Source organism: Amia ocellicauda, chromosome 14, assembly GCF_036373705.1.
Source record: "Amia ocellicauda isolate fAmiCal2 chromosome 14, fAmiCal2.hap1, whole genome shotgun sequence".
Classification (NCBI taxonomy): domain Eukaryota; kingdom Metazoa; phylum Chordata; class Actinopteri; order Amiiformes; family Amiidae; genus Amia; species Amia ocellicauda.
This window is the reverse complement of record NC_089863.1, coordinates 19,955,854-19,983,058: the sequence shown is the minus strand read 5'-3', so window position 1 is coordinate 19,983,058 and position 27,205 is coordinate 19,955,854. Positions and strand designations below refer to the sequence as shown.

General features: G+C 39.2%; 1 protein-coding gene across 1 annotated transcript; it reads right to left on the bottom strand.

Moving 5' to 3' along the window:
- Nucleotides 1–871: 871 nt before the first annotated feature.
- On the bottom strand, nt 872–27,172 carry LOC136767836 (E3 ubiquitin-protein ligase TRIM39-like). Its single transcript, XM_066721870.1, has 12 exons — nt 27,069–27,172; nt 26,561–26,638; nt 22,904–22,987; nt 22,298–22,423; nt 21,551–21,634; nt 20,045–20,170; nt 19,298–19,381; nt 17,792–17,917; nt 17,045–17,128; nt 16,653–16,736; nt 5,797–5,823; nt 872–3,202 (listed from the first exon to the last, which is right to left on the bottom strand). Exons 2-12 carry the CDS (start codon nt 26,610–26,612, stop codon nt 2,658–2,660), a joined length of 1,422 nt encoding a protein of 473 aa, XP_066577967.1. The 5' UTR covers nt 26,613–26,638; nt 27,069–27,172; the 3' UTR covers nt 872–2,657.
- Between the last annotated feature and the right edge of the window lie 33 nt (nt 27,173–27,205).

Genomic DNA, 27,205 nt, shown 5'->3' with positions numbered 1-27,205 from the left:
CAATGGTTAAAAGAAAGGATTATGTTGCATATACACAGAAACATACAATACAACATCATAATTTATGGAAATTTGGCCCAATGTAAACAGAGATAGCACAGCAGTGTTGGGCTTGTTATATTACAAATTATAAAAATATATTACCTCTCAAACACTTTCTACTAGGATGTAGAACAAATTACACTATTCAACAGTAACTGAATTAACGTAGTTATCAACTATCCAGAGGTCTGGGAAGGTATGGACATCATCTATTCTAAGGGATATGCAATGCTTTTATCTCATGTTTTGCAGGATATAAAAGCAAAAACAAAAGTTGCTATTTATTTTCATTTGTAATGTAATGTAATGGGAAACATACACATATAACACAATTATAGACTGTATCATACTTAGAGTAGAATTGGAGCAAAATGCACACAATTCAGAGATATATATCAGTTAAATTAATTTATAAATGGTACTAATGAGCATATCTTATATGTAGAACTATAACATATAAAGTAGTATTCTTATAGTAAATGTAATTAAATAGAATTATAAGATGTTTATAGCAGCTAATAAATAGCATGGCATGGGATTATAATAGATTGATGTCGACATTAATGTTATGTTATAATGCATGTTATAAAGTATGTTATTAAATATATTATAATATATTATAAGGCTAATTTTTATAATGTGTAGTCTCATATAACAATGTTTTACATAATAACATGTTAATAGAGTGTTTATAATTGTTCATAATGAATACCTAAATTAAAGTGTTAGTGTCTAGTTTTGCATAGTCATTTCTAGCATTAACAAAGTTTTAAATACTGTGTTAACAGATACTGTAGGCAGACAAGGAACACTCAGGGCCTGATTTCATTAAAATAATGCAAAAGTAGTTTATTCAAATATAGCAAAGCACTCCAGTGATGAAGACTCATCTAAGGCTTTTCTAAAGAAAATGCCATCATAATGAAGATTACTCCCTTGGTTGCTGAGAAACTACATGACGTCCTTCTGTGTCTTTTGCTCTCTATGTGGCCTTCAATGAAAATCAGCTACACAGGAACTATAGTGAATCTGACCTGCCTGGAGCAATACACAGAGCTGCACATTCTTCTTCTTCTTCTTCTTCTTCTCCTTCTTCTTCTTCTTCTTCTTCTTCTTCTTCTTCTTCTTCTTTGTATTATTTATTTATTATTATTTATTGAGCAGACACCCTTATCCAGGGTGACTTAGAGAATATAAGAGCCATACAAAAGTGCAATAATACAGTATACAATTACAGATCCATCCATCCATCCATCCATTTTCAAAACCACTTGTCCTGGCAAGGGTCGTGGGGACAATTACAGATCAAAACATAATACAGTAACAGGTTCTGAATTACATAAGAGCATTGGCAAAAAAAAAAAAAATACAGTTAATATAAAATACAAGTCCTACATCCTACATTGTAATAGCTAACAAGTGCAGACAAGGTGCGAAGTCATAGTTAAGAGCTAAGGGGATGGGGGCATAGGGAAATCAAAATAAACAACACCAATACTAGCAATAAAGGAAGCAGTATGATGAAAACATTATATAAAAAGTGCAAATTTACAGGAAAGCTGAACCACTCAGGGAAATAGACTACTTAATTACAGGTACAGTCTGAACAGATTGCACAGGAGTTACACAATCTTGCTGCAACAGTATTAAAATTAGAATATATTTGGCATCTAGACAGGGTACTGTCCTGCATCAGTATAGTAAACCCTATTGCTCAATATGTGATGGTTAGAGAATGTCACACACCCCCACACAGACAGACAGACAGACAGACAGATAGACAGGCTACAAAGAATGAGCCTCTTTAGTCTGGAACAGAGGAGATTAATAAACCTGAAAAGGCACTAAAGTCAAGGTAAGTGCAGGAGACGACTGCAGGATCAACCCTGAAGACCACCAACTGAAATTAGAAACAGGAGGCCATGCTTTACACAGAGAGGGGTGGGGGTCTGGAACAAATAGCCCAGAGTTGTAGCTGAAGACTGACTGCTGCATACATACATGACTACAGCCTTTCCCCTGCTGGTCAGACAATCACATTGCAGCAGTAAGTGTGTGAAATTCCCAGGTGAACTGAAATGATCACTTGCTCTGTCAGCCTAGAGCAGTGCTGTCCAAACCCAGTCCTCGAGGGCCAAACAGGGTTTATAGGTAACCTTCAATTAGCAGTTTCGTAACACCTGGAACAATTTCACTGTCACCAATTAAGCAGGTGAATTATAAAATGACAATGTAGAGATCTGGTGTGAAGAAAATTAACTACCCTTTTCCCTTAGTTCCCTTAATTGAACAAGTTATTTCCCTATTTCCTAAAATTAGCAATTTAGGGTAACTGGCAAAACTTACAGTATAGGGGCTCTCCACGACCATGTTTGGGCACCACTGGCCTAGAGTCTCCAGTGTTGAATGAGACCAGTCCTGTGAGACAGACATTTAGATCTGCTCCATTGAAATGACTGGACTGACTGCTGGAGGTTTCAGATTGTCTCCGGCTGGCAGGTCATTTCAGTTCACCTGGGAATTTCATACCTGATATAAGTGATCTTAATACCATTGTTATTACTCTCAGTAATACCCCCCCCACCACCACCACCACCACAGAGAATCTGCCTCCTTCAGTCTGTATGATGGACAGGAGAGATGATCAGTGGGGCTGCGTTTTTACCTCCCTCAGTGAGAGCAGGGCCAAAGAAAGGATAGAGTTTCTCAGTGAAGGTGTCAGTGAAAGTGTAGATATGAGACCTGGCCTCCACATTGTAAAAGGAGACCTGCTCCTCCTCATAATCCACAAACACCCCCACCTTCCGGGGCTTCAGGCTCAGGGGGAGGAGGACAGGGGGGCTAGTAGCAGCCATTAACTCATTCCCATTCCTTAGAGTCAGAGTCCAGAATCCAAGCCCAGGGCTCACTGTAATCTTCCCCTTCCTGTTGATGGACTCTCTGGCGACTCCTAAAGTCCACGCAGTCTTCTCCCCCACCTCCACCTCCCAGTAGTGTCTCCCTGAACTGAAACCCTCCATTCCCAGGACACAGACAACATAATCAAATCTCTTTGGATTGTTGCGGAGAACCTGGCGTTCGTCTCCATGTCTCACTTGTTTCCCATCCTCAGACAGGATGAGATAGGGATTCGCTGTATTGGGATCCAGAGTCACATCCACTGTGGAGCAGACAGGAGAGAAACATGAAGAAGACAGTCACAGCAGTTGCTATGAAAAGTGGAGAGAACAATAAACCATTTCGATTTTCTTCTGTTCATTTCCATTTCATACATTTTGAAAGAGACAGATGAGAATATGAGCTACTGTAGAATTTTTTACTGGTGATAAATGAGAAGCCACAGTCTGCAGTGTGTTGTGGTGAATTGGTGACACAGGAAGCTGTGCTGCTGGACTGAGTGATTATTGCGATGGTGCTGCTGTGGACTGGGCTCAGCTCAGCTGTGGTTCCTCAGAGCCACTGACCCCCATGGACAACAGCTTAAAGAGCTGTAATGGCTCTTCATTCAGGAATAATGCAGCTCTTGTTCGCAATCCATTCTAAACTGAAATATTATATTTTTAGAGTTCAGTATATTCTCCTTGTCAGTCATTATAAGTGAACACATTGCATGAGGAGCTTATATAATAATCACTGCCTTTCAATCTGATTCTGCCATCGTCTCAGAGAAATATGAATTATGAGTTATTAATTGTTTTTGATCACATTTCTATTTGAAGGCTAAGGAGAAATTTTGTCCACAGTACCTGATGAAAAGACTCCTAGGCTAATGGCTGAAGGAATGTGTAGTAAACAAGCACTTGCAAGAACATAAATGGTGCTTTTTAGTATTGCTCACAAACTCCTAACACAATCTGGGTGAGAGAATAGACTCATGTGATTTAGAAGCTGTGTCTTAGTCAGCATCAGTGCTGGACATGGGCTGAACATTAGGGGTGTGACCTCATTAACATACAATATCTATCAAACCATCAATCTGTGTTGGCATTTCAGTTGATAAGTGGAATACAGCAATTTAAATGGTTAGAATAGACATACCAAAGACATTATCAGGTCTTTACATTATTATAAAGAAAATACAAAATCTATATATAATCTATAATCTATATACAAAATCCCTGACCATGCACCTTTTTCACCTTCCTTGTTTATTTCATATAAAAATACCCTCTATTTACTGGTAGAGATGAAAGATTAATTCTTATTTGTGCTTTAAGTATTAAATACTTTATTCCAACCACTATGTTTTGATTGGTGATCTCATTACCCCACGCTTGAGTCCCAACTTCTAAATCACTTCTGCCTTAATGACAGTGGCTGGGTATATATTTGCTGAAAGAGTTCCACAATATTTCCTCTATAGGGATGACCATTTGTAGATGTTATAACTATATTTTAATTTAATAGCAGGCAATGAGCAGGATACTTACCATTAACATGCTCTGACTAGTTGTATTGTTATTTAGATGTCTTTGTTTCTCTGGTAGCTAATTTCTATACCTGTCATGTTTTTCATTTTCCTTCTTCCTTATTATAGCACTAAGTACCAGAAATATCACTATATCTGATATAAAACCCTTAGGCTTGATCACATCGCTAGGGAAATGACAGCTTTTAGTCACTGATTTGTAATTACACAGACAATAGTGAAGCCAGAGAAATCAAGCTTTACCACCATGACATAGTCTCCCTCTACTGGCTTAGTTCACATCCAGTTTAGGACTTTGGCTCTTACCTTCTGTTGTCACAACTAGATTGCACCTATCTACCTATAGTCTCCTTACTCTTCCTCCAGACCACTCTGGTCCTCCTGCACCAGAAGACTCACTTTACCACCTCTGCTCCCCTTCTGCCAGAGCCCCGTCCTTTTCCACCCTCACCCCTAGGTTGTGGAATCACCTTCCCACTAAGTTCAGGACAACAGAGTCCCTGACCACCTTTTGGTGATTATTCAAGATTATTCACATTTGTTCAGACGGTACATGTAATACAGCAGCCTAATCTTCAGGGCTGCTCAGCACTCTTGCTATTATGCACTTATCTGTTATTGCACAATACATCCTCATGCTCCCGTGGAAGGAAAGTTAGAAATTCTTTTCTAATACCTGTTTTTCTCTCTTGTATACTTCAAGCTAGAAGGTCAGGCCAGAAGGAAGCTTGATTTTGGTTTGTTATTTACGATGAGAATCTTGGAGGTAATGTCAAACAGTATGATTTAAGTGCCTGCTCCCTAATCCATGGGTTGATCTGTGAACTGTCCTATTATTATATATATTCTGTTTAGCTAACTTTTAAGATAACATAGTAATGACTTTCTGATTATATCCAGCTCTTTGATTCCTGTGTATAAAAGCTCTGTGAAGGCAGAAGGCAGAACAACTTTGGGATTTTCTTGATTTACTGCTGTTCTCCACGCTGCGTGTATTAAAGGCATTGCAACTAATGTTCCAACCTGATTGAAGATGATTGTTCTTCCACACTCTTGCTTACTTACATATTGTTTTAACTTCCATACTTTTACTGCAACTTCTCCTATGCCTACCCCTCTCTTTAGCACATACCTAGGACTGTATATAAACTGTAATTCTGGTAAGAAATAAATACAAATACAAATAATAATTAAATAAATGAAGATTATATTTGAATAATTGAAGTACCTCAACTGGAGGCATCAGGATTGGGTCCAAGGAAAATACTTTTTTAAATTCACAAAATATATGTTTTTCAAATTGTAGATGATAAACAAAACTGTACCTGCTACATAACGAAGCCACTTCCACACTGAAAAAGAGAAGCAGATTTTTTTTAATTAGCACAAAATGTACACAAAATGAAGCAATCATTTTAGATTTCAAACAATCTTTGAACCATCTGCTAATAGAAAACTAAAAACTCAGTGGCAACTTAATTTTCCATGAGACACTATTTCTCCTCATCAATGTAACTGCTACAATGTACCAGCTTGTAGTTTTCTATTAGTGGATGGGTCAAAATTTTGAATGAATCCTGCACCTAATAATTTGTTTACCTGAGCTAATGGAACTTATTGAACATGTATTGAAACAGACAGGTATTAATAACACCTGCCATCCTGTAGTCATAAAGACTATATCTGAGGGGTTATGCTGTAAATCTGGAATGTTCTGCTGACATTCCAACCATTTTGATGCCTCCTTGTATCAGTAGATCCAGTGTGACCCAAATTTGATACTGTCACGGGAATCCGTAGTGGATGGAGAGGATCCGAGTGTGCAGCTCAAAGGGATGGTCAGGCAAGTTAAAGGTCAGGAACCGGCAAACAGGACAACGAAGGTAAGCCAGAATTCAAGGTCAAAGAAACAGTGGTCATGGGATCAGGCAAACAGGTTAGAGCAGGGAAGCCAATAATCCAAGAAAGAGAGAACTAGCACGGGTCAAAACCAGAGGAATGTAAACAAGATCAGGTATAATGCTCAGATTGTTACAGTAGAATAAACAAGACTTCGCAAGGGAATGAGGGGGTTTAAATACTGATATGATGGACCAGGGAAACTGGGAACAGGTGCCTTAATTGAGAATTGATTGACTTGAATTAACCTTGCACAGGAACATTAAAAGTAGGGGAAGATTGGAACAGAGTGCCATCTGGTGGTGAACATGGGGAAAGTTGGGACTAAGATGTAACACATACAGATGTAAACATAATATTACATTTTCAATATTCCTAATGTTTTAGAGACTTGTAAAACGTTTTTGCTTTAAAATAATATCCAGAAAGCAATATTAAATATTTGAAAGGGAACTACATACTTGTATGTAATTAAAACACTATAGCACTAACTATATTGAAATAATGTATGCATGTATTTAAAACATTGTCTGAAATGTAATATTTTTTAAAAGTTGTGTTTTAATGCTAAGTCCTACATTTTCTCTGTGGAAACCTGGAATCCTTCTGACACCGGAAACAAAAATCACAACATGTAGTGTCCCTGTTGGTCATTCAATCAGCCTATAATTGTTGTTTGATTTACCTGGTTTAAGGACAACTCCTTCTTCCCATTTTGAGAACCGGACACAATATTACAGGTTTCTAAGCACTGTGGTTCTTCTTAGAGACTTTCTGAACATCAACATCAACACTTCTTAAGCTACTTCACACAACACATCAAATGTTGTTATAAATAAAAGTTGTTTCCATACAATGACACTTAATAGCCAGGATCAGCATTTAAGGGTAAGTCACACCATTTCTAAAATCACAGTTTTATGTGTTTTGATGTGTTCTTATAGTGTATAAGTAATATACAAGCACTCCACTCTTCCAAATTGATTCTATCATAGAAGCAACTTATATACAGTGAGGGGAAAAAGTATTTGATCCCCTGCTGATTTTGTACGTTTGCCCACTGACAAAGAAATGATCAGTCTATAATTTTAATGGTAGGTGTATTTTAACAGTGAGAGACAGAATAACAACAAAAAAATCCAGAAAAACACATTTCAAAAAAGTTATAAATTGATTTGCATGTTAATGAGGGAAATAAGTATTTGATCCCCTATCAATCAGCAAGATTTCTGGCTCCCAGGTGTCTTTTATACAGGTAACGAGCTGAGATTAGGAGCACTCTCTTAAAGGGAGCTCGTTACCTGTATAAAAGACACCTGTCCACAGAAGCAATCAATCAATCAGATTCCAAATTCTCCACCATGGCCAAGACCAAAGAGCTGTCCAAGGATGTCAGGGACAAGATTGTAGACCTACACAAGGCTGGAATGGGCTACAAGACAGCTTGGTGAGAAGGTGACAACAGTTGGTGCGATTATTCGCAAATGGAAGAAACACAAAATAACTGTCAGTCTCCCTCAGTCTGGGGCTCCATGCAAGATTTCACCTCGTGGAGTTTCAATGATTATGAGAACGGTGAGGAATCAGCCCAGAACTACACGGGAGGATCTTGTTAATGATTTCAAGGTAGCTGGGACCATAGTCACCAAGAAAACAATTGGTAACACACTATGCCGTGAAGGACTGAAATCCTGCAGCGCCCGCAAGGTCCCCCTGCTCAAGAAAGCACATGTACAGGCACGTCTGAAGTTTGCCAATGAAGATCTGAATGATTCAGAGGAGAACTGGGTGAAAGTGTTGTGGTCAGATGAGACCAAAATCGAGCTCTTTGGCATCAACTCAACTCGCCGTGTTTGGAGGAGGAGGAATGCTGCCTATGACCCCAAGAACACCATCCCCACCGTCAAACATGGAGGTGGAAACATTATGCTTTGGGGGTGTTCTTCTGCTAAGGGGACAGGACAACTGCACCGCATCAAAGGGACAATGGACGGGGCCATGTACCATCAAATCTTGGGTGAGAACCTCCTTCCCTCAGCAAGGGCATTGAAAATGGGTCGTGGATGGGTATTGCAGCATGACAATGACCCAAAACACACAGCCAAGGCAACAAAGGAGTGGCTCAAGAAGAAGCACATTAAGGTCCTGGAGTGGCCTAGCCAGTCTCCAGACCTTAATCCCATAGGAAATCTGTGGAGGGAGCTGAAGTTTCGAGTTGCCAAACGTCAGCCTCGAAACCTTAATGACTTGGAGAGGATCTGCAAAGAGGAGTGGGACAAAATCCCTCCTGAGATGTGTGCAAACCTGGTGGCCAACTACAAGAATCGTCTGACCTCTGTGATTGCCAACAAGGGTTTTGCCACCAAGTACTAAGTCGAAGGGGTCAAATACTTATTTTCCTCATTAACATGCAAATCAATTTATAACTTTTTTGAAATGCGTTTTTCTGGATTTTGTTGTTGTTATTCTGTCTCTCACTGTTAAAATACACCTACCATTAAAATTATAGACTGATCATTTCTTTGTCAGTGGGCAAACGTACAAAATCAGCAGGGGATCAATTACTTTTTTCTCTCACTGTATATATAACATTTAAACTGACCAAATATTGGTAAATGTCAACCATCTACTCTCTCTCATGTGTACTCTCTGAGTTCACATGGATGTGTCCTGAAAATAAACTTCCTGGATAGTGGAAAAACTATGGAATCATCAGATTTGTCTTCCTCACGGCAATCATCAAGTCAACTGGATTTTGGCATTTCATGGTCTTACTTCTTGATAGCAATTGTAGTCTCCATAGACAACATGAACTGTTACTATGTCTATGGCTGTCAGAAAAACAGAAATGATGGCGTTATTCTTTTCCACAGTCCAACAATGGAGGAGATACATCTGCAGAGGAAATTGTTTGTGCAAATAAGCAATTCCACATTCAAAGGTAATAATAATAATAATAATAATAATAATAATAATAATAATAATAATAATAATAATAATAATAATAATAAAAACAGCAATCTGCAATGATCACTTTAATCACAGTCCATTCAAACATTTATATCACTTGTTGCATGACACCCATGTAAAACCTAAAAACAAGTGAAGCAAGAAAATAAAACCTTGTCAAAAAGTGTAAATACTTGTTGGAGACTCTCTTATACACATTTGACTAAAGCTTAGCCATTTGAGCTCAGCCTTATTTTCACCTGGATGGAACTTCTTAGACATGCAAGTGTTTAATGAGGTCATTATAAGGGGAACAGGTATGTGACATCTAGCAAATGAAACTGGAAAACTTGTACTGTATTACAATACTACCAAGTTTTTTTCACACAAACAAAATGTTTTTGAAATTCTGACATTCTGGACCTTTTTTCTCCATTAAAGTCTATGGGAAATCTTTTTTTTTAATTTATGTTGAAATACCACTCAAATTGAAACTTGTAGAAGTTGTTTGGAGAAAATAGCATATGAAATTAAGGAATAATGTGCATTTGAAAAAACATAGCCTATGTGGAATAGTTTAGAGAAAAACTGTAGCACAAAATACTCGCAAAAGAGCCATTTCTCCATTATAAGGGCTACAATTATGACACACTATATTGCAACACTAACACATTTTTTCCCCAAGATAAATAATAATAATAATTAAGAATTATGAATTTGGACAAATTTGGATTTTATGAAAAAAAGGCAGTATAAACTTATTTTTCTTATAATTTTCACTTAAAGTTTTAAATTCTACACTTTTGACAATATACCTTAGCATTGTGTGTGCCTTTTTTATTGCTTCCCCACATTGTTTGGATAAAGAAAGTGAGGAGTCCAGATAGACTCCTAGGTCTTTCTCATGCGTTACTTCATCTAGTTCTATTCCTCCCATAGTGTAATTAGAGTGGACATTTTTGTTACCTGCATGTAATACCTTACACTTTTCTACATTGAATTTCATCTGCCAGGCATTGGCCCACAACTGAAGATTTTTTAAGTCCCTTTGAATAGCCTGTGCTGCCGAAATTGTATCTGCTGAGCCACCTAGAGTCCAGATCATTAATATAGATTAGAAAAAGCAAAGGCCCTAGTACTGATCCCTGTGGAACTCCACTAACAACCTCACTCCAGTTAGAAGTGACTCCTCTAATTGACACCCTCTGTTTCCTATACATCAACCAGTTCATAATCCATCTACTTACATTACCCTGAATGCCTACAGCTTCCAATTTGAGGATCAGTCTTTGGTGCGGATCCTTGTCAAAAGCTTTCTGAAAATCTAAGTATATCATATCATATGCTTTCACGTGATCTACAGCTGCAGTTGCATGTTCAAAAAACTCAAATAAATTAGTAAGACATGATATGCCTTGACTAAACCCATGTGGACTATCACCAAGGATATGGTTTTCATTAAGATGCTCCTCTATTTTGTGTCTAATTGTAAGCTCTGGCTTCAGACGGGATGTAAGACCCAGGTGTGGAGAAAACACAGCATATAGTCATATAAATACTAAATAAGCTAGAAATTTCACACCAGTGACTTCATTAAATGTTTCCCTGCCTACTGAAATTGAAATATCTTGAACATATTATTATTATTTTTCTTTGCACGTTTTTGAAAATCTTCCCACGTACCCTCTGGGGACTGCAAACCTCCGGTTGGGAAACACTGCTCTAAATACCTGCTGAAAGAGGGCTTCTGCAGTTTCAAATGCTGTGGATGTCCCTTTCGGGGGAATTAATACAAGTAACAGGAACCGGATCGGAGAGAAGGGCTTGATTAATCTGTGCTGTTATATCCCATCTAATGGGAGGCACGACGCAGGAGGGTGCCATTATGGGTTTTGTGGGGACTGTGGAGGCGGAGGAGCTGAATTGATGAGAGAGGGCATTAGCTGTTGTGTTCTTTGAGCCTGGTCGATATGACATTGTGAAAGCAAACCTGGTGAAAAATAAAGCCCAGCGGGCTTGACAGGGATTAAGTCTCTTGGCTGAGCATATGTATTCCAGGTTGCGGTGATCCATTAGCACAAGTAAGGGGTGTTGGGCTCCCTCTAACCAATGTCGCCATTCTTCTAATGCAAGTTTCATAACGAGGAGTTCACGATTGCCGATGTCATAATTACATTCTGCGGATGACAGCTTTCGGGAGAAGAAGGCGCATGGGTATAATTTCTCTGGTGTGCCATGCCATTGGGAGAGCACTGCTCCAACTCCAGATTTTGAGGCATCCTCTTCCACTACAAATGGAGGAGAGGGATCTGGGTGCTTCAATGTGGGAGTGGTGGTGAATAATGTTTTTAGTCGATGAAAGGCGTGTGTAGCTGCGTCAGACCAGGAAAGACTGTGGGAATTACCTTTGAGAAGAGATGGTAAAGGTGATGCTACAGAACTAAAGTTTTGAATAAAACTCTGATAAAAATTCGCAAACCCTAGAAATATTTGCAATTCTTTAACTGTGCGGGGCCAATCAGTAACAACATGTACCTTCTCCTGGTCCATGTGCATGCCTTGAGTATCGATCACATAGCCCAAAAACCTAATGCCCTGGAGATGGAATTCACATAATTTCACCCCTTCACAAAAAGCCAGAGAAGACTTGGCGCATATGAGCCACATGTTCGGAGAAGGTCGGAGAATATATCAAAATATCATCAATGTAGATGATGACACACTGATTTAAAAACTCTCTCAATATCTCATTGACGAAAGCCTGGAATACAAAGAGGGAGTTTACCAGACCAAAGGGCATCACAAAGTACTCATAATGCCCGCTAGAGGTGATAAAAGCAGTCTTCCACTCATCCCCCTCACAGCTACGTATCAGATTATAGGCACTTCTTAAGTCAAGTTTGGTGAAAAAACTAGCCCCTTGGACCAGTTCAAGTGCTGCTGGCACAAGTGGTAGAGGATAGTGGTTCTTGATGGTTACTTCATTAAGTCCCTGGTAATCAATGCAAGGTCGCAAACCATCATCTTTATTAGCGATAAAGAAGAAACTGGCCACAGCAGGAGAGGTCAAAGGGCGAATGATCCAGAGTTCCAGGGCATCTCTGAAATAATCCTCCATGGCTTGGGATTCCGGGAGGGACAATGGATAGACATGACCCCTGGGAGGAGAGGTTCAAGGAAGCAAGTCAATGGCACAATCCCACGGTCTCTGCTTGAGGGAGACAGGAAGCCTGTTTCTTGTCCGCCAAGTACGTATATTCAGAGGGTATTTTGAGTGGGGTGGACTACAGAGGGCTCTCTGTATTTGGCTTGGCCTGGAAGAGAGAGACATCACAAGAAACACTGTGGACCCCAGGACAGTATTTCACCGTCCTTTCATGAAATGGTGTGATTATGGTAAACTAACCAGGAAAGCCCCAAAACGATGTCAGCAGAAGGGGAATTTATGACAAACAGGGACAGTTCTTCTGAATGAAGATAGCCAATCTGGAGACAAAGAGGAATGGTCATCTGTGAGACGGTACCAGTTCCTATAGCCTGGTTGTCAATGGCTTTGATTTGGAGTGAGGGAATGCAGCAGACAAGGGGAATTCCTAGTTTCTCTACTGTCGCCTGGTTGATGAAGTTCCTGGCACAGCCTGAATCCAATAATAAGACACATTAGCCTTTTTAGCATTCCACCAGAGTTGAGCAGTGAGGAGACCCGGAGTACAAGACAATAGAGGGCATAAACCGGTACTCACAGTGGTGTCCTGTGCAGAGCCAGGATGAGTCGGGTAGGCATCATGGAAGTGTCCGGCTTGTCCACAGTACATGCAGAGGAGCTGCTGGAATGTCTTTCCTCCTGTAAGAGACGTTTGCGCCCAAGCTACATGGGCTCCAGTTCAGGTAGGGGCTGTGGACTCGGCTTGGCAGACTAGTGCAACAGGTCCACAACAGTGTGTCGTCTCCTGGTCTGCAACAGGTTATCCAATTGAACTGCAAGCTGAATTCATTTTTTCAGTCCTAAATCTTCTTCCCTGTATTCAAACTGGAGTTCAGCTTTTAGTGCTCATCGGAAAATTTGTTACACAAATAATGTTTTCCAAAATTACACAGGTGAGATTGATTGGTCTGTAATTTCCTGGCTCAGTTGTGTTCCCTTTATTGTGGATTGGTATGGCATTTGCAGTTTTCCAATCAGTTGGCACATCCGCTGTTCTAAGTGTTCTTTGGAATATTTTAGTTAGCAGCCTATACATAATAAAAAGTACTGTTGGAAATATACCATCTGGCCCAGGTGATTTGTTCACTTTTTAATTAGGGTCATACCATTTAATTAAGTAAAATAAGCTTTTAGGTGGAACAGCTCAAGTGTTGGAACAGTGGTTATTTTAAATGACACATGTTAATTTAAGAGACCAAACAAATTACTACAAATAATCATTTTTTACCTTGCAAACTTTAACAAGCATTACAGTGCATTATTAGCCTTTTGTACAGACCAGCATAGGAGAGTGACATAATCAAGTGATGTAAATGCTAGAAAGCACTGTGATCAAAGGGATCGCTGCACATTGCCCATTCTTTCCCTTTTTTGAATGTGGGATTGCTTACTTGCACAATAAATCTCTGTTGTTTTAATGCACTCGTCACTGTTTGTCCCACAGCCGTGGACACAGTAACACTTCATGTTGTCTATGGAAACTATAATTACTATCAATGAGTAAGACCAATGACATGCCGGTAGACTTGTTGATAGCTGCCTTGGGGAAGACATATCTGTTGCCTTTTTCCACTATTCATGAAGTTATGACAAAAAACATCCAGTCAACCTGAGAGAACACATATGCTGGAGGATGACATCTGACATTATTTAGAAAGTTTCACATTTTACATTGTTAAAAGTTGATATGATAGTATCAATATGGAATAGTGTTATGTATCTGTTATGTATATATGTATATACACTATAACAGCACAAATATGCATAACACTGTGATATTAGAAATGGCTGGGCTTCCCCTTTAACCCCCATAAATATCTTATATTGACTGAACTAAGAGAGGACAAATATTACAGTTAAGTTTAATTCAGTGACAAAGGTTTTCAAAAGTTTTTTTTTTTCTTTACTGGGACTGATGATATGATATTATTCTCATTTAACCTTTTCATTTGTAATAATAATTTAAATGAAATCAAATACTGATAAATATCAACTTCAATATACCTACAATATATACCTTAGTCATTAAATAAAAATAGATCTCCTCAGACATGATACATTAATTTGAAAATAATTGATTCAGATATGAAACATGTACACAACACTGTCATTATTAATTAACAGAACAGAACTAGAATAAATGCCATTGAGTATTTTTACAAATTCCAAGTGGGATCTTACACAAGCCTTTTTCAGAATGGCATCCTTCTTGCAACTTTTCCATACAGGCCAGAGTAGCTTAACAATAGCTAACATGGACGGTTTCTTCCTTCTCAGCCATAGAAAGCTATAGGACTTTCAGACTTGTCATTGGCCTCTTGGTGGCTTCTCTGACCATTGCCCTTCTTATGTGGCTGCTCATTTTAAGAGGATGAACTGCTCTAAACAGATTCTGACTGTGACTGTGCTCCAAGAGATATTCAATACCTTTTAAATCTTTCTATACCCTCCCCTGATTTGTATCCTTCCACAACTTTATCACATAATTGACCTTACCTTACAGGGACAGGTGTATGTAATCTGAAATCATGTGAACCACTTTTAATGCAAAAAAATAGACCCTATTAAAACTATTGTGTGAATTCTAAAAGTAATTGGTAGCACCTAAGCTAATTTAAGAGTGTCGTGGCAAAGGGGGTGAATACTTCTCTAAAGAAGATGATAGGTTTTCTTTAAACCTCAACAAGGTTACTGAAGGGATAAAAACATGTATAATTTGTCCACTTTCTGTGCCTTTAAAATGAATAGAGAAGTGATTTGGCTACATCATTCAGACTTTCAAACCTCTGCAAACTAGATACAATTTTGCCCTATTTGAAAATTATGCTGAAATACACTTGTTTGTGAAACTACTAATACATTTTCCTGCTATGTAAACAAAACACAATGCAAATCTCTAAACTAACTGTGCAGCTCTGTGCTTTCCATGCTTGTCTGTTTTGCATGTTTCCTTCTTGATTTCCAAACCTAATGCTTATCAATACTACAAACTTGACAGAGGGAGAGGGAAAAAAGCAGCTGTCTGATTAAGGAAGAAGACATATTGAAATTAATGTATTTTAGATCTATGGGTCTGCTCAGGTGTCCAAGTCTCTGCTCCTAGTCTCTGCTGCCACTGTTCATTCTGTTCTACAATCGTGCCAGCCATCTCTGTGTTCCTGCTGCTGTGCCTGTACTTGTAGCTGTTGTACTTGCATTGTGCACTGTATGGTGCTGTGTAGAAACCTGTGATGGCCCAACTGAGCCTCCTGCACTGCCGTCCAGAGGTATGGGAATGGAAGTCATCAATTTCTCCAACTCAACACCTGGTGTTTATTTGGTCTGTTGCCCAACTACATGAGGAGTGCCTCCTGCAGACTCTGGAGGTCTTCTGCAAGGCCAGTTTGTATCCCACTGTGAAACCAACTGTCACAGTTGCTTAAAGAGTGTTTGGGGAAGCAAATTTGTCTCATAAAGAGGATGAGACTATTACAGCACAGGCATCGTTAGGGACAAAATTATACCAATCTCACCACCAGATGCCGCCCTTTTCCCGGTTTTGTTGTATGTTTCTCTTGGATATCCTCAAATATCTCACCTGTTCCATATTGCCTAGGTCATCAGACCCTGTATTAATTCCCTCTACTTCCAGCACTCAGGTGCAATGTCTTGTTTGTCATGATTTCTGATAATTAATTTTCTACTTGTGTTTGACCTTTGCTTACCCTTTATCGTCCACCTTCTCTCAGATTGCCAATACTGTCATGATCGTCTGATCTATCGACCCATTGCCTCTTCTCTCGAATTTTCCTCTCGAAGCCTCCACGTAAATGAGTTTGCCGGCCCCAGAACCCCTGCCTGTTCTTTGGTTTTGCAGTATGCTGGCACTTGGGTCCTCCATCCCTGACCACATCAGAATTAGAACCTGATGTTCTCTTAAACTTAAACTATTACAGCACAGGCATCATAAGGGACAAAGTAAGAGTCTCTGCGCCATTTGAGCTCCAATATCTAACTGACTTTATACACCCAGAAGTCAGCCTTATCTACTCTTACACCGTGCCCCTTCTCCAGTCTCTGTTAGCAATTAAAGGGAAAGCAAACCTGCTTTACTGTCTCAATTAAAAATAGATTTACATGAATACAGACCATCACAACCAGCCATCAAACTGCTGTATTTGCTGTGTAGAATGTAGTTTTCATTCTCCGTGTTCTGCAGTTCCTTCCTTAGTTCTAGGTGTCAAACACAAAAATTGATTCACATTTTATAGCACAGTGTGACATCATAAAGGAACTCACTTCACCCAAGGAACAGATGAACATATTAAATTGTGTATTTCTCAGACTGCATAGCAGGGCAATGCAGACAAACCCAGTGCAGAAATGAAGAGGAAATGACTGTTACAGCACAGACATCGTAAGGGACAGACTGAGAATCATCCTTTTCTATTATTAAGCCCCGCCCCTCCTGCAGTCTCCATTAACAATTAAATGCGCAGAAAACCAATTTCAATTACACACACATATACATGAATACAGACCATCACAGCTGGCCTTCAAATTGCTGTATCGGCTTTCTACATTGGAATTTTCATTGTCCTTGTTCTGCAGTTGCTTCTTCAGTTCTAGGTGTCACACAATACATTGATATTTTAGAACACAGTATAACATCATTCATTGACCAACTTCACCCAAGCATTAGTCTATGGTGATCTTATTGAAGCCCCCATCGATAAACATTACATTCACCGTTCTCAATGCATGTCCTAGTTCATGTGAAATCATTCAACTTTCAAACTTTGTAAGAAAGTAATGATATACGTGGTGACTGGGCAAAAGCACAGTATTATGTACAACGAATATAAAAATGTATCACCTACAGTCTTTAATCAAGCGTGACACACACTCTCCCCATGTCGTGCATTTTCCCAAATAAAAGGAGGTCAGATTGGACCACTATACACGTCAGTGCTGGTTCAGTACTGTCTATACTGTATTTTTAAATAGGAGAGGTTCATGTTTAGACAAATTCATTAGCACTCCAGGAACATGAGAGAATAAGAATATATACATCTGGCTTCTGCAGCATTCAATATGTACATTACAATTTACTACCAAACGTTTGAACTATGATTTATATATTTATTGATTGATGTATTAGCTTATCTATCTGTACTGCAATACTGTTTCTAATAAATGTTATTTAAACTTGAATGCATAGCAAGTATAATAATCATAGAAGACGTAACGATTATAATGAAGTACTGTAGAGGAATTTGAATATTCACCAGTGTTGGATCTCTCTGTGAGGAGACAACTCTCTGTCATATTCTTGTGGTTTGTCAGTAAGTCCGAATGCTCTTGCAGAAGACTGGAATGGTTTGTCCGAAGGGTCTCCTGTTGTCTCTGCAGGTCTGCATGGGAAACAGGAGAGTCGTGAACTGCTCTGAGAGGATTTCATGTTGCGCAAAGCCCAGATTCAACACAGGTGACATCTTTGCCTTCATATTCATTAAGAGTCCTGCAGTTTCGAGAATTAATGCTCCTTGTTCTGCAGGTGCTTCCTCTCTCCTGGGTAAGACAGGTATTTGTAGGGATTAAAGCGCAGTATGCCATAGTTAATGAACCAGTCCACGTTGATGTATTGGTTAGAAAATATCTTCAGAATGAGCCTGGGGTTACCTTTCAAATACCTCCATCAGAATTCAAATGATTCCACACTAGTGATTCATAACATCTCAAAGCCTGTATGAAGCAGAACACAATCAATGTATGGAATTACTTATAGGAGACTTCCACACTCAGGTCAACTTGAGGGGACTTCGGGGTTCATAAACCCTGGGTTTCCTGACTGGATCGAATTTTAAATCTCATGCCTATCTGACACCAATTCGCATGGCCCCTTCCTTATAGGTCGGTCTGGTGCCCCAATCAGGTTACTCAGACATATAGAACTCTGGAAAAACAAAAAGAGGCCACTTAACATTGATTGCTGAACTTGGAGTGGTCTCCTAATTTTTTCCAGAGCTATATATATATATATATATATATATATATTATTATTATAATTTTTTTTGTTAAGTGAATGTAGTGTGAATTTCTCAAACTGCACAGCAGTGCAATGCAGACATGTCCAGTGCAGAAATAAAGAGGATAAGACTGTTACAGCACAGGCATCGTAAGTGTCATATTCTCTGCATGACATTTTCCCTGTCGCCACTAGATGTCACCCTTGTTCTTTGCACTAGTGACTTCTCCAAGCTCCCTTCATTCTTTCCACATTCCTGAAACATGCATGTACTTCTGCTCTCACCGCCTGTCTCCCATTTGCCCTGCACCTTCTGTTTGGTTGTCCTCCTCTCTATATATACCCCTCACAAACACTACATATCGTGAAGTATTGTTTTATGCCCTGTAGCAATTCCGAGCCTTTTACTTACTGTGTTGCCTTCTCAGTTATCGACCTTAGCCATTTCCCTCTCGACTTCTGACTATTGGATTTCCTACCCTGTTTTGTTTGCCTGATCCCTGACCTCTCACATGTCTCTTCAACCTACCCTTTCGGATTCCCTTTGACGTTCCTGTTTGCTGGCTACTGACCCCGTGGCTCTATCTGGACTCCCCTCGCTCTGCAACTGGGTCCTTACCCCCCGTTGTCCCGCCCGTGACAGTAAGGGACAGAGTGAGAATCATCCTTTTCTATTATTAAGCCCCGCCCCTCCTGCAGTCTCCATTAACAATTAAATGCGCAGAAAACCCATTTCAATTACACACACATATACATGAATACAGACCATCACAGCTGGCCTTCAAATTGCTGTATCGGCTTTCTACATTGGAATTTTCATTGTCCTTGTTCTGCAGTTGCTTCTTCAGTTCTAGGTGTCACACAATACATTGATATTTTAGAACACAGTATAACATCATTCATTGACCCACTTCACCCAAGCATTAGTCTATGGTGATCTTATTGAAGCCCCCATCGATAAACATTACATTCACCGTTCTCAATGCATGTCCTAGTTCATGTGAAATCATTCAACTTTCAAACTTTGTAAGAAAGTAATGATATACGTGGTGACTGGGCAAAAGCACAGTATTATGTACAACGAATATAAAAATGTATCACCTACAGTCTTTAATCAAGCGTGACACACACTCTCCCCATGTCGTGCATTTTCCCAAATAAAAGGAGGTCAGATTGGACCACTATACACGTCAGTGCTGGTTCAGTACTGTCTATACTGTATTTTTAAATAGGAGAGGTTCATGTTTAGACAAATTCATTAGCACTCCAGGAACATGAGAGAATAAGAATATATACATCTGGCTTCTGCAGCATTCAATATGTACATTACAATTTACTACCAAACGTTTGAACTATGATTTATATATTTATTGATTGATGTATTAGCTTATCTATCTGTACTGCAATACTGTTTCTAATAAATGTTATTTAAACTTGAATGCATAGCAAGTATAATAATCATAGAAGACGTAACGATTATAATGAAGTACTGTAGAGGAATTTGAATATTCACCAGTGTTGGATCTCTCTGTGAGGAGACAACTCTCTGTCATATTCTTGTGGTTTGTCAGTAAGTCCGAATGCTCTTGCAGAAGACTGGAATGGTTTGTCCGAAGGGTCTCCTGTTGTCTCTGCAGGTCTGCATGGGAAACAGGAGAGTCGTGAACTGCTCTGAGAGGATTTCATGTTGCGCAAAGCCCAGATTCAACACAGGTGACATCTTTGCCTTCATATTCATTAAGAGTCCTGCAGTTTCGAGAATTAATGCTCCTTGTTCTGCAGGTGCTTCCTCTCTCCTGGGTAAGACAGGTATTTGTAGGGATTAAAGCGCAGTATGCCATAGTTAATGAACCAGTCCACGTTGATGTATTGGTTAGAAAATATCTTCAGAATGAGCCTGGGGTTACCTTTCAAATACCTCCATCAGAATTCAAATGATTCCACACTAGTGATTCATAACATCTCAAAGCCTGTATGAAGCAGAACACAATCAATGTATGGAATTACTTATAGGAGACTTCCACACTCAGGTCAACTTGAGGGGACTTCGGGGTTCATAAACCCTGGGTTTCCTGACTGGATCGAATTTTAAATCTCATGCCTATCTGACACCAATTCGCATGGCCCCTTCCTTATAGGTCGGTCTGGTGCCCCAATCAGGTTACTCAGACATATAGAACTCTGGAAAAACAAAAAGAGGCCACTTAACATTGATTGCTGAACTTGGAGTGGTCTCCTAATTTTTTCCAGAGCTATATATATATATATATATATATATATATTATTATTATAATTTTTTTTGTTAAGTGAATGTAGTGTGAATTTCTCAAACTGCACAGCAGTGCAATGCAGACATGTCCAGTGCAGAAATAAAGAGGATAAGACTGTTACAGCACAGGCATCGTAAGTGTCATATTCTCTGCATGACATTTTCCCTGTCGCCACTAGATGTCACCCTTGTTCTTTGCACTAGTGACTTCTCCAAGCTCCCTTCATTCTTTCCACATTCCTGAAACATGCATGTACTTCTGCTCTCACCGCCTGTCTCCCATTTGCCCTGCACCTTCTGTTTGGTTGTCCTCCTCTCTATATATACCCCTCACAAACACTACATATCGTGAAGTATTGTTTTATGCCCTGTAGCAATTCCGAGCCTTTTACTTACTGTGTTGCCTTCTCAGTTATCGACCTTAGCCATTTCCCTCTCGACTTCTGACTATTGGATTTCCTACCCTGTTTTGTTTGCCTGATCCCTGACCTCTCACATGTCTCTTCAACCTACCCTTTCGGATTCCCTTTGACGTTCCTGTTTGCTGGCTACTGACCCCGTGGCTCTATCTGGACTCCCCTCGCTCTGCAACTGGGTCCTTACCCCCCGTTGTCCCGCCCGTGACAGTAAGGGACAGAGTGAGAATCATCCTTTTCTATTATTAAGCCCCGCCCCTCCTGCAGTCTCCATTAACAATTAAATGCGCAGAAAACCCATTTCAATTACACACACATATACATGAATACAGACCATCACAGCTGGCCTTCAAATTGCTGTATCGGCTTTCTACATTGGAATTTTCATTGTCCTTGTTCTGCAGTTGCTTCTTCAGTTCTAGGTGTCACACAATACATTGATATTTTAGAACACAGTATAACATCATTCATTGACCCACTTCACCCAAGCATTAGTCTATGGTGATCTTATTGAAGCCCCCATCGATAAACATTACATTCACCGTTCTCAATGCATGTCCTAGTTCATGTGAAATCATTCAACTTTCAAACTTTGTAAGAAAGTAATGATATACGTGGTGACTGGGCAAAAGCACAGTATTATGTACAACGAATATAAAAATGTATCACCTACAGTCTTTAATCAAGCGTGACACACACTCTCCCCATGTCGTGCATTTTCCCAAATAAAAGGAGGTCAGATTGGACCACTATACACGTCAGTGCTGGTTCAGTACTGTCTATACTGTATTTTTAAATAGGAGAGGTTCATGTTTAGACAAATTCATTAGCACTCCAGGAACATGAGAGAATAAGAATATATACATCTGGCTTCTGCAGCATTCAATATGTACATTACAATTTACTACCAAACGTTTGAACTATGATTTATATATTTATTGATTGATGTATTAGCTTATCTATCTGTACTGCAATACTGTTTCTAATAAATGTTATTTAAACTTGAATGCATAGCAAGTATAATAATCATAGAAGACGTAACGATTATAATGAGGTACTGTAGAGGAATTTGAATATTCACCAGTGTTGGATCTCTCTGTGAGGAGACAACTCTCTGTCATATTCTTGTGGTTTGTCAGTAAGTCCGAATGCTCTTGCAGAAGACTGGAATGGTTTGTCCGAAGGGTCTCCTGTTGTCTCTGCAGATCTGCATGGGAAACAGGAGAGTCGTGAACTGCTCTGAGAGGATTTCATGTTGCGCAAAGCCCAGATTCAACACAGGTGACATCTTTGCCTTCATATTCCATTAAGAGTCCTGCAGTTTCGAGAATTAATGCTCCTTGTTCTGCAGGTGCTTCCTCTCTCCTGGGTGTCACAGATATATTAATGTTTTTCAGAACAGACTTACATAGTTATTGGACCAGTCTATTTCATTTTTTTGTTTTTGTTTGTTTGTTTTGTTTTCTTATTATGCATCTTTAGAATCTGCCTGGGGTTATCTTTCTAATCCGTCCATCGCTATTCAGATAGTTCACACTTCTCACAGAAGTCAGTGTGAACCCATAGGAAAATAGATTCAAAATGAATTGGTATTAAGACCTTTTTCCAATATATCAATTTCTCCAGCTCAACTCACACAGATAAAATAACTTGTCTCAAATAATCATAGATACTCATCAATACATACCATCACAGCCTGCCTTCAAGCTGCTGTATCTGCTCTGTAGATCGGAGATTTCATTCTCCTTTTGCTGTAGTTGCTTCTTCAGTTCTGGGTGACAAAGACAATTAATATGGATAATTAATGGACCCATTTCACATGAGGTTTTGCCCCAGGGGATCTTATAAAATCCTTCATTGAGAAACCTTAAATTGACAGTTCACTAAATCCAGGTAAAAAACACATTATTCAGGGGTCTTCTCCAGTTAGCATTTTGCTCATACACATTTGACTATAGGTGCCAATATACATATATTTTTTTTACAGTAGCCTCCACATTTATTCATGCTCCCCCCCCCCCCCTACCCATCTCCTTATTTCTTCACAGTGTGAACTTCACCTTTTCAGTATCAACAATAACACTGGTGGCCATGTCAGTTTTGTTTCATCTAACCATAGAGCATGACCCCAAGAGTCATTAAGATGCTGTTTGGGATATTCTGTCCATGGTCGAATGGTATTTATTTAGACATTGTATCCTGATGATGCAAGACTGTTTTGGAGATCTTCAATTGTTATCCATGGATTTGTGTTTGCCACCCGTATCATTGTTCTTACTGCAGGTGGTGGAAATATTTTTCTTGCATCCTTTTCCTGGCAAGGTAATGAGCGTGTCAGTGCCTTTCAAGTATATGATGATGGATGCTAAAGTGGATACTATTAGGGTCTTATTTTTGTGTTAGATATTACCCAACTTGTGGAAGTCAATAACCCTTTGTCTGTGTTCGGACAGCTCTCTGACTTTGACCATGACATTGAATGCTACTAATAAATTGCTTCTGTGTCCAACATCCTTTTATACCCTGAGGGAACAGGGGAACTTTGGAAACTTAAATTCCAGTTCCAGACTCTTCCTATTAACCTCCAGACAACAGAAAGTTGGCACAGGACTATTTTCATGAGATTGCATTTTGTAATACTTACAGCTGTGAATCATTGTGCTTGTTGAGAAACATGCCTTTATTCATAAAATATGTTTCTATTGTGCTGTGTTGTGAGTATTAATATTGGAAATTATTTTAATTCAGAAAGACAAATTGCAGAATTACAATGTATTCGAAGTATCAAGGATATAAATGTGTAAGCCACTGTATATACACTAATGTTCAAAAGTTTGGGGTCACTTCGGGTCAAATTTCCTTGTTTTTGAAAGAAAATAAAAAAAAATGTTCATTAAAATATTCATCAAATTGATCAGAAATGCAGTGTAGACATTGATTATGTTGTAAATGAATATTGTAGCTGGAAACGGCTGATTTGTAATAGAATATCTACCTAGGCGTACAGAGGCCCATTATCAGCAACCAGCAGTCCTGTGTTCCAATGGCACGTTGTGTTTGCCAAGTTTATCATTTTCAAAGACTAATTGATCATTAGAAAACCCTTTTGCAATTATGTTTGCACAGCTGAAAATGGTTGTGCAGATTAAAGAAGAAATAAAACCAGCCTTCTTTAGACTAGTTGAGTATCTGGAGCATCAGCAATTGAGGGTTTGATTACAGGTTCAAAATGGCCAGAAACAAATAACATTCTGCTGAAACTCATCAGTCTATCCTTGTTCGTAGAAATGAAGGTTATTCCATGCGAGAAATTGCCAAGAAACTGAAGATCTCGTACAACACTGTGTAGTACTCCCTTCACAGAACAGTGCAAACTGGCTCTTACCAGAATAGAAAGAGGAGTGGGAGGCCCCGGTGCAACTGAGCAAGAGGACAAATACATTAGAGTGTCTAGTTTGAGAAACAGACGCCTCACAGGTCCTCAACTGGCAGCTTCATTAAATAGTAAATAGTGACTCCGGGATGCTGGCCTTCTAGGCAGAGTTGCAAAGAAAAATACATATCTCAGACTGGACAATAAAAAGAAAAGATGAAGATGGGCAAAAGAACACAGACACTGGACAGAGGAAAATTGGAAAAAAGTGTTATGGACAGACGAATCTAAGTTTGAGGTGTTCGGATCACAAAGAAGAACATTCATGAAATGCAGACCAAATTAGAAAATGCTGGAGGAGTGCTTGACACCATCTGTCAAGCATGGTAGAGGCAATGCGATGGTCTGGGGGTGCTTTGGTGGTGGTAAAGTGGGAGATTTGTACAGGGTAAAAGGGATCTTGAAGAAGGAAGGTTATCACTCCATTTTGCAACGCCATGCCATACCCTGTGGACGGCACTTGATTGCAGCCAGTTTCCCCCTACAACAGGACAGGACCCAAAGCACAGCTCCAAACTATGCAAGAACTATTTAGGGAAGAAGCAGTCAGCTGGTATTCTGTCTATAATGGAGTGGCCAGCACAATCACCAGACCTCAACCCTATTAAGCTGTTGTGGGAGCAGTTTGACCGTATGGTACGTAAGAAGTGCCCATCAAGCCAATCCAACTTGTGGGAGGTGCTTCAGGAAGCATGAGGCAAAATCTCTTCAGATTACCTCAACAAATTGACAGCTAGAATGCCAAAGGTCTGCAAGGCTGTAATTGCTGCAAATGGAGGATTCTTTGATGAAAGTAAAGTTTGAAGGACACAATTATTATTTCAATTAAAAATCATTATTTCTAACCTTGTAAATGACTATATTTCCTATTCATTTTGCTATATTTCCTATTCAGACTAATTTCAAATATATTTAAGGAATATAAGGAAATTTCTAAGCGACACCAAACTTTTGAATGGTAGTGTAAGTGTGTATATAATAAATGTAGCATTATACTTCTGTATGAAACAGAAAATAGTACAAATACTGATGGAACCATTTTAAAGCTCCTTTGTGCTTAGATAACCTAAAGCATCCTGTGCAGGAAACCCCTTTTTGGAACTGGAACAATGTCAAATTCTGTACTAGAGATGAATGACACCTAAAATTTGTATTTTTAAAACTTTTCTTCATCCCGGCAACAATTAAGAAAAAACACCATTATAATAAATTAATAAAATGTGTGTGTGTAAATTAAGAGACCACTTAACATTGATTTCTGAACTTGGAGTGGTCTCTTAATTTTTTGCAGAGCTTAAACCCCTATTTGTCATTTAGTTACTGCTAAGTATTGTCTCTTTCATTGTAGCATTTCTAAGCACTACTGCTGGCTATTGACTATCTTGTGTTTCTGACCTCCTGCCTTTGCTTTTCGACCAACCCTTTGGATTGCCTGTTTCAGCCTGTTTGACAAACCCCTGGACTGTCTTTAAACCACATCTCTTGAATATCCTCTGTGTATTGTTAGCTGTGCTTACTCTGTATTAGAGCTTGCACTTGGGTTCATCTCTGTGGTCTTCTGAGACATTACAGAGATAGATAGATATAGATATACCTGTATATGTGCATGTATGTGTTCTATGACTCTCCTATAAGTTAATGCACTCATGGTTACAAATGCTTAAGTATGATGGGGGAGAAATGTCATGTGGGCCAACTGTCGCTGGGACGAATTGACAGGGACCCATTTCTTGTTTGTGGTATGTACCATGTCCATGTCTCAAATGTGTAACATTTTGTAACTGCTCTTGATGTTTTGAACTATAGTTAAAGTAGAAAAGAAAACCTTATTATAATTTCTAACAGAATTTAATTATTGTTTTGACAAGAAGCAAAAGTTTGAGTAAATGACAAGCATAGATAAGTAGATACCAGTTATCCAAGCGGTGTTGTTCTCCTGCAGCTTCAACATCTCACTCTGCATTGGCTTGTCTATTGAACCAAGGAAAACTGAAAAGAAATATATAAATAGATAGAAAACAAAAAGACTGTAATTATGATTGCTATTGTCGACCACTTTTATGGTCTTGCTACATTGTCAACGGGACACCATAGGAAGCATTCAGTTACATTGCTTTTAATTATTTTCCTAATTTACATTATTGTAATGTAAGTTATCACAGTTGCTTTAAAAAGGCATTGAAAACAGTGTTAAATGCGCTCAGACTATCAGATATTTGTTTTAAATGTCTGATAGCTTTCTGGCTGCCACATGCCAAGGTAAAATTGCTCAGGACTCAGCTGAAGACTGTACAGGTGTCACCCTGTCTAGATGAGAGCCCTCTATCAGCACAGCTGCAGTATTTCTCACCGTCAGCCTGCTGTCCAGTCCAGAGTGGGAGCAGCTCTGACAGTGAACTCCTGCTTGTTCAATACTCACAGTACACAGCCAGTCCAGAGATGAGAGTGAGGATCCACACACAGACAAGGAGCAGTGAGATCCTCTTGTACAGAGACACTCTCCCATCACTGCTCTTCTGAGGTCCTGGGAAAGAAAGAGGTGATTTTAGGTCATAT

Bases quoted from the DNA above. Each gene is read 5' to 3' on its own strand.
- LOC136767836 (XM_066721870.1), bottom strand. From the start codon at position 26,612: ATGCAGAGTGAGATGTTGAAGCTGCAGGAGAACAACACCGCTTGGATA. The intron at 16,737-17,044 runs GTCTGTATTCAT...TTTGACACCTAG, and splicing joins TTTGAAGGCCAGCTGTGATG to AACTAAGGAAGGAACTGCAG. The intron at 5,824-16,652 runs GTCTGTATTCAT...TCTCTTTTTCAG, and splicing joins TTTGATGGCTGGTTGTGATG to TGTGGAAGTGGCTTCGTTAT.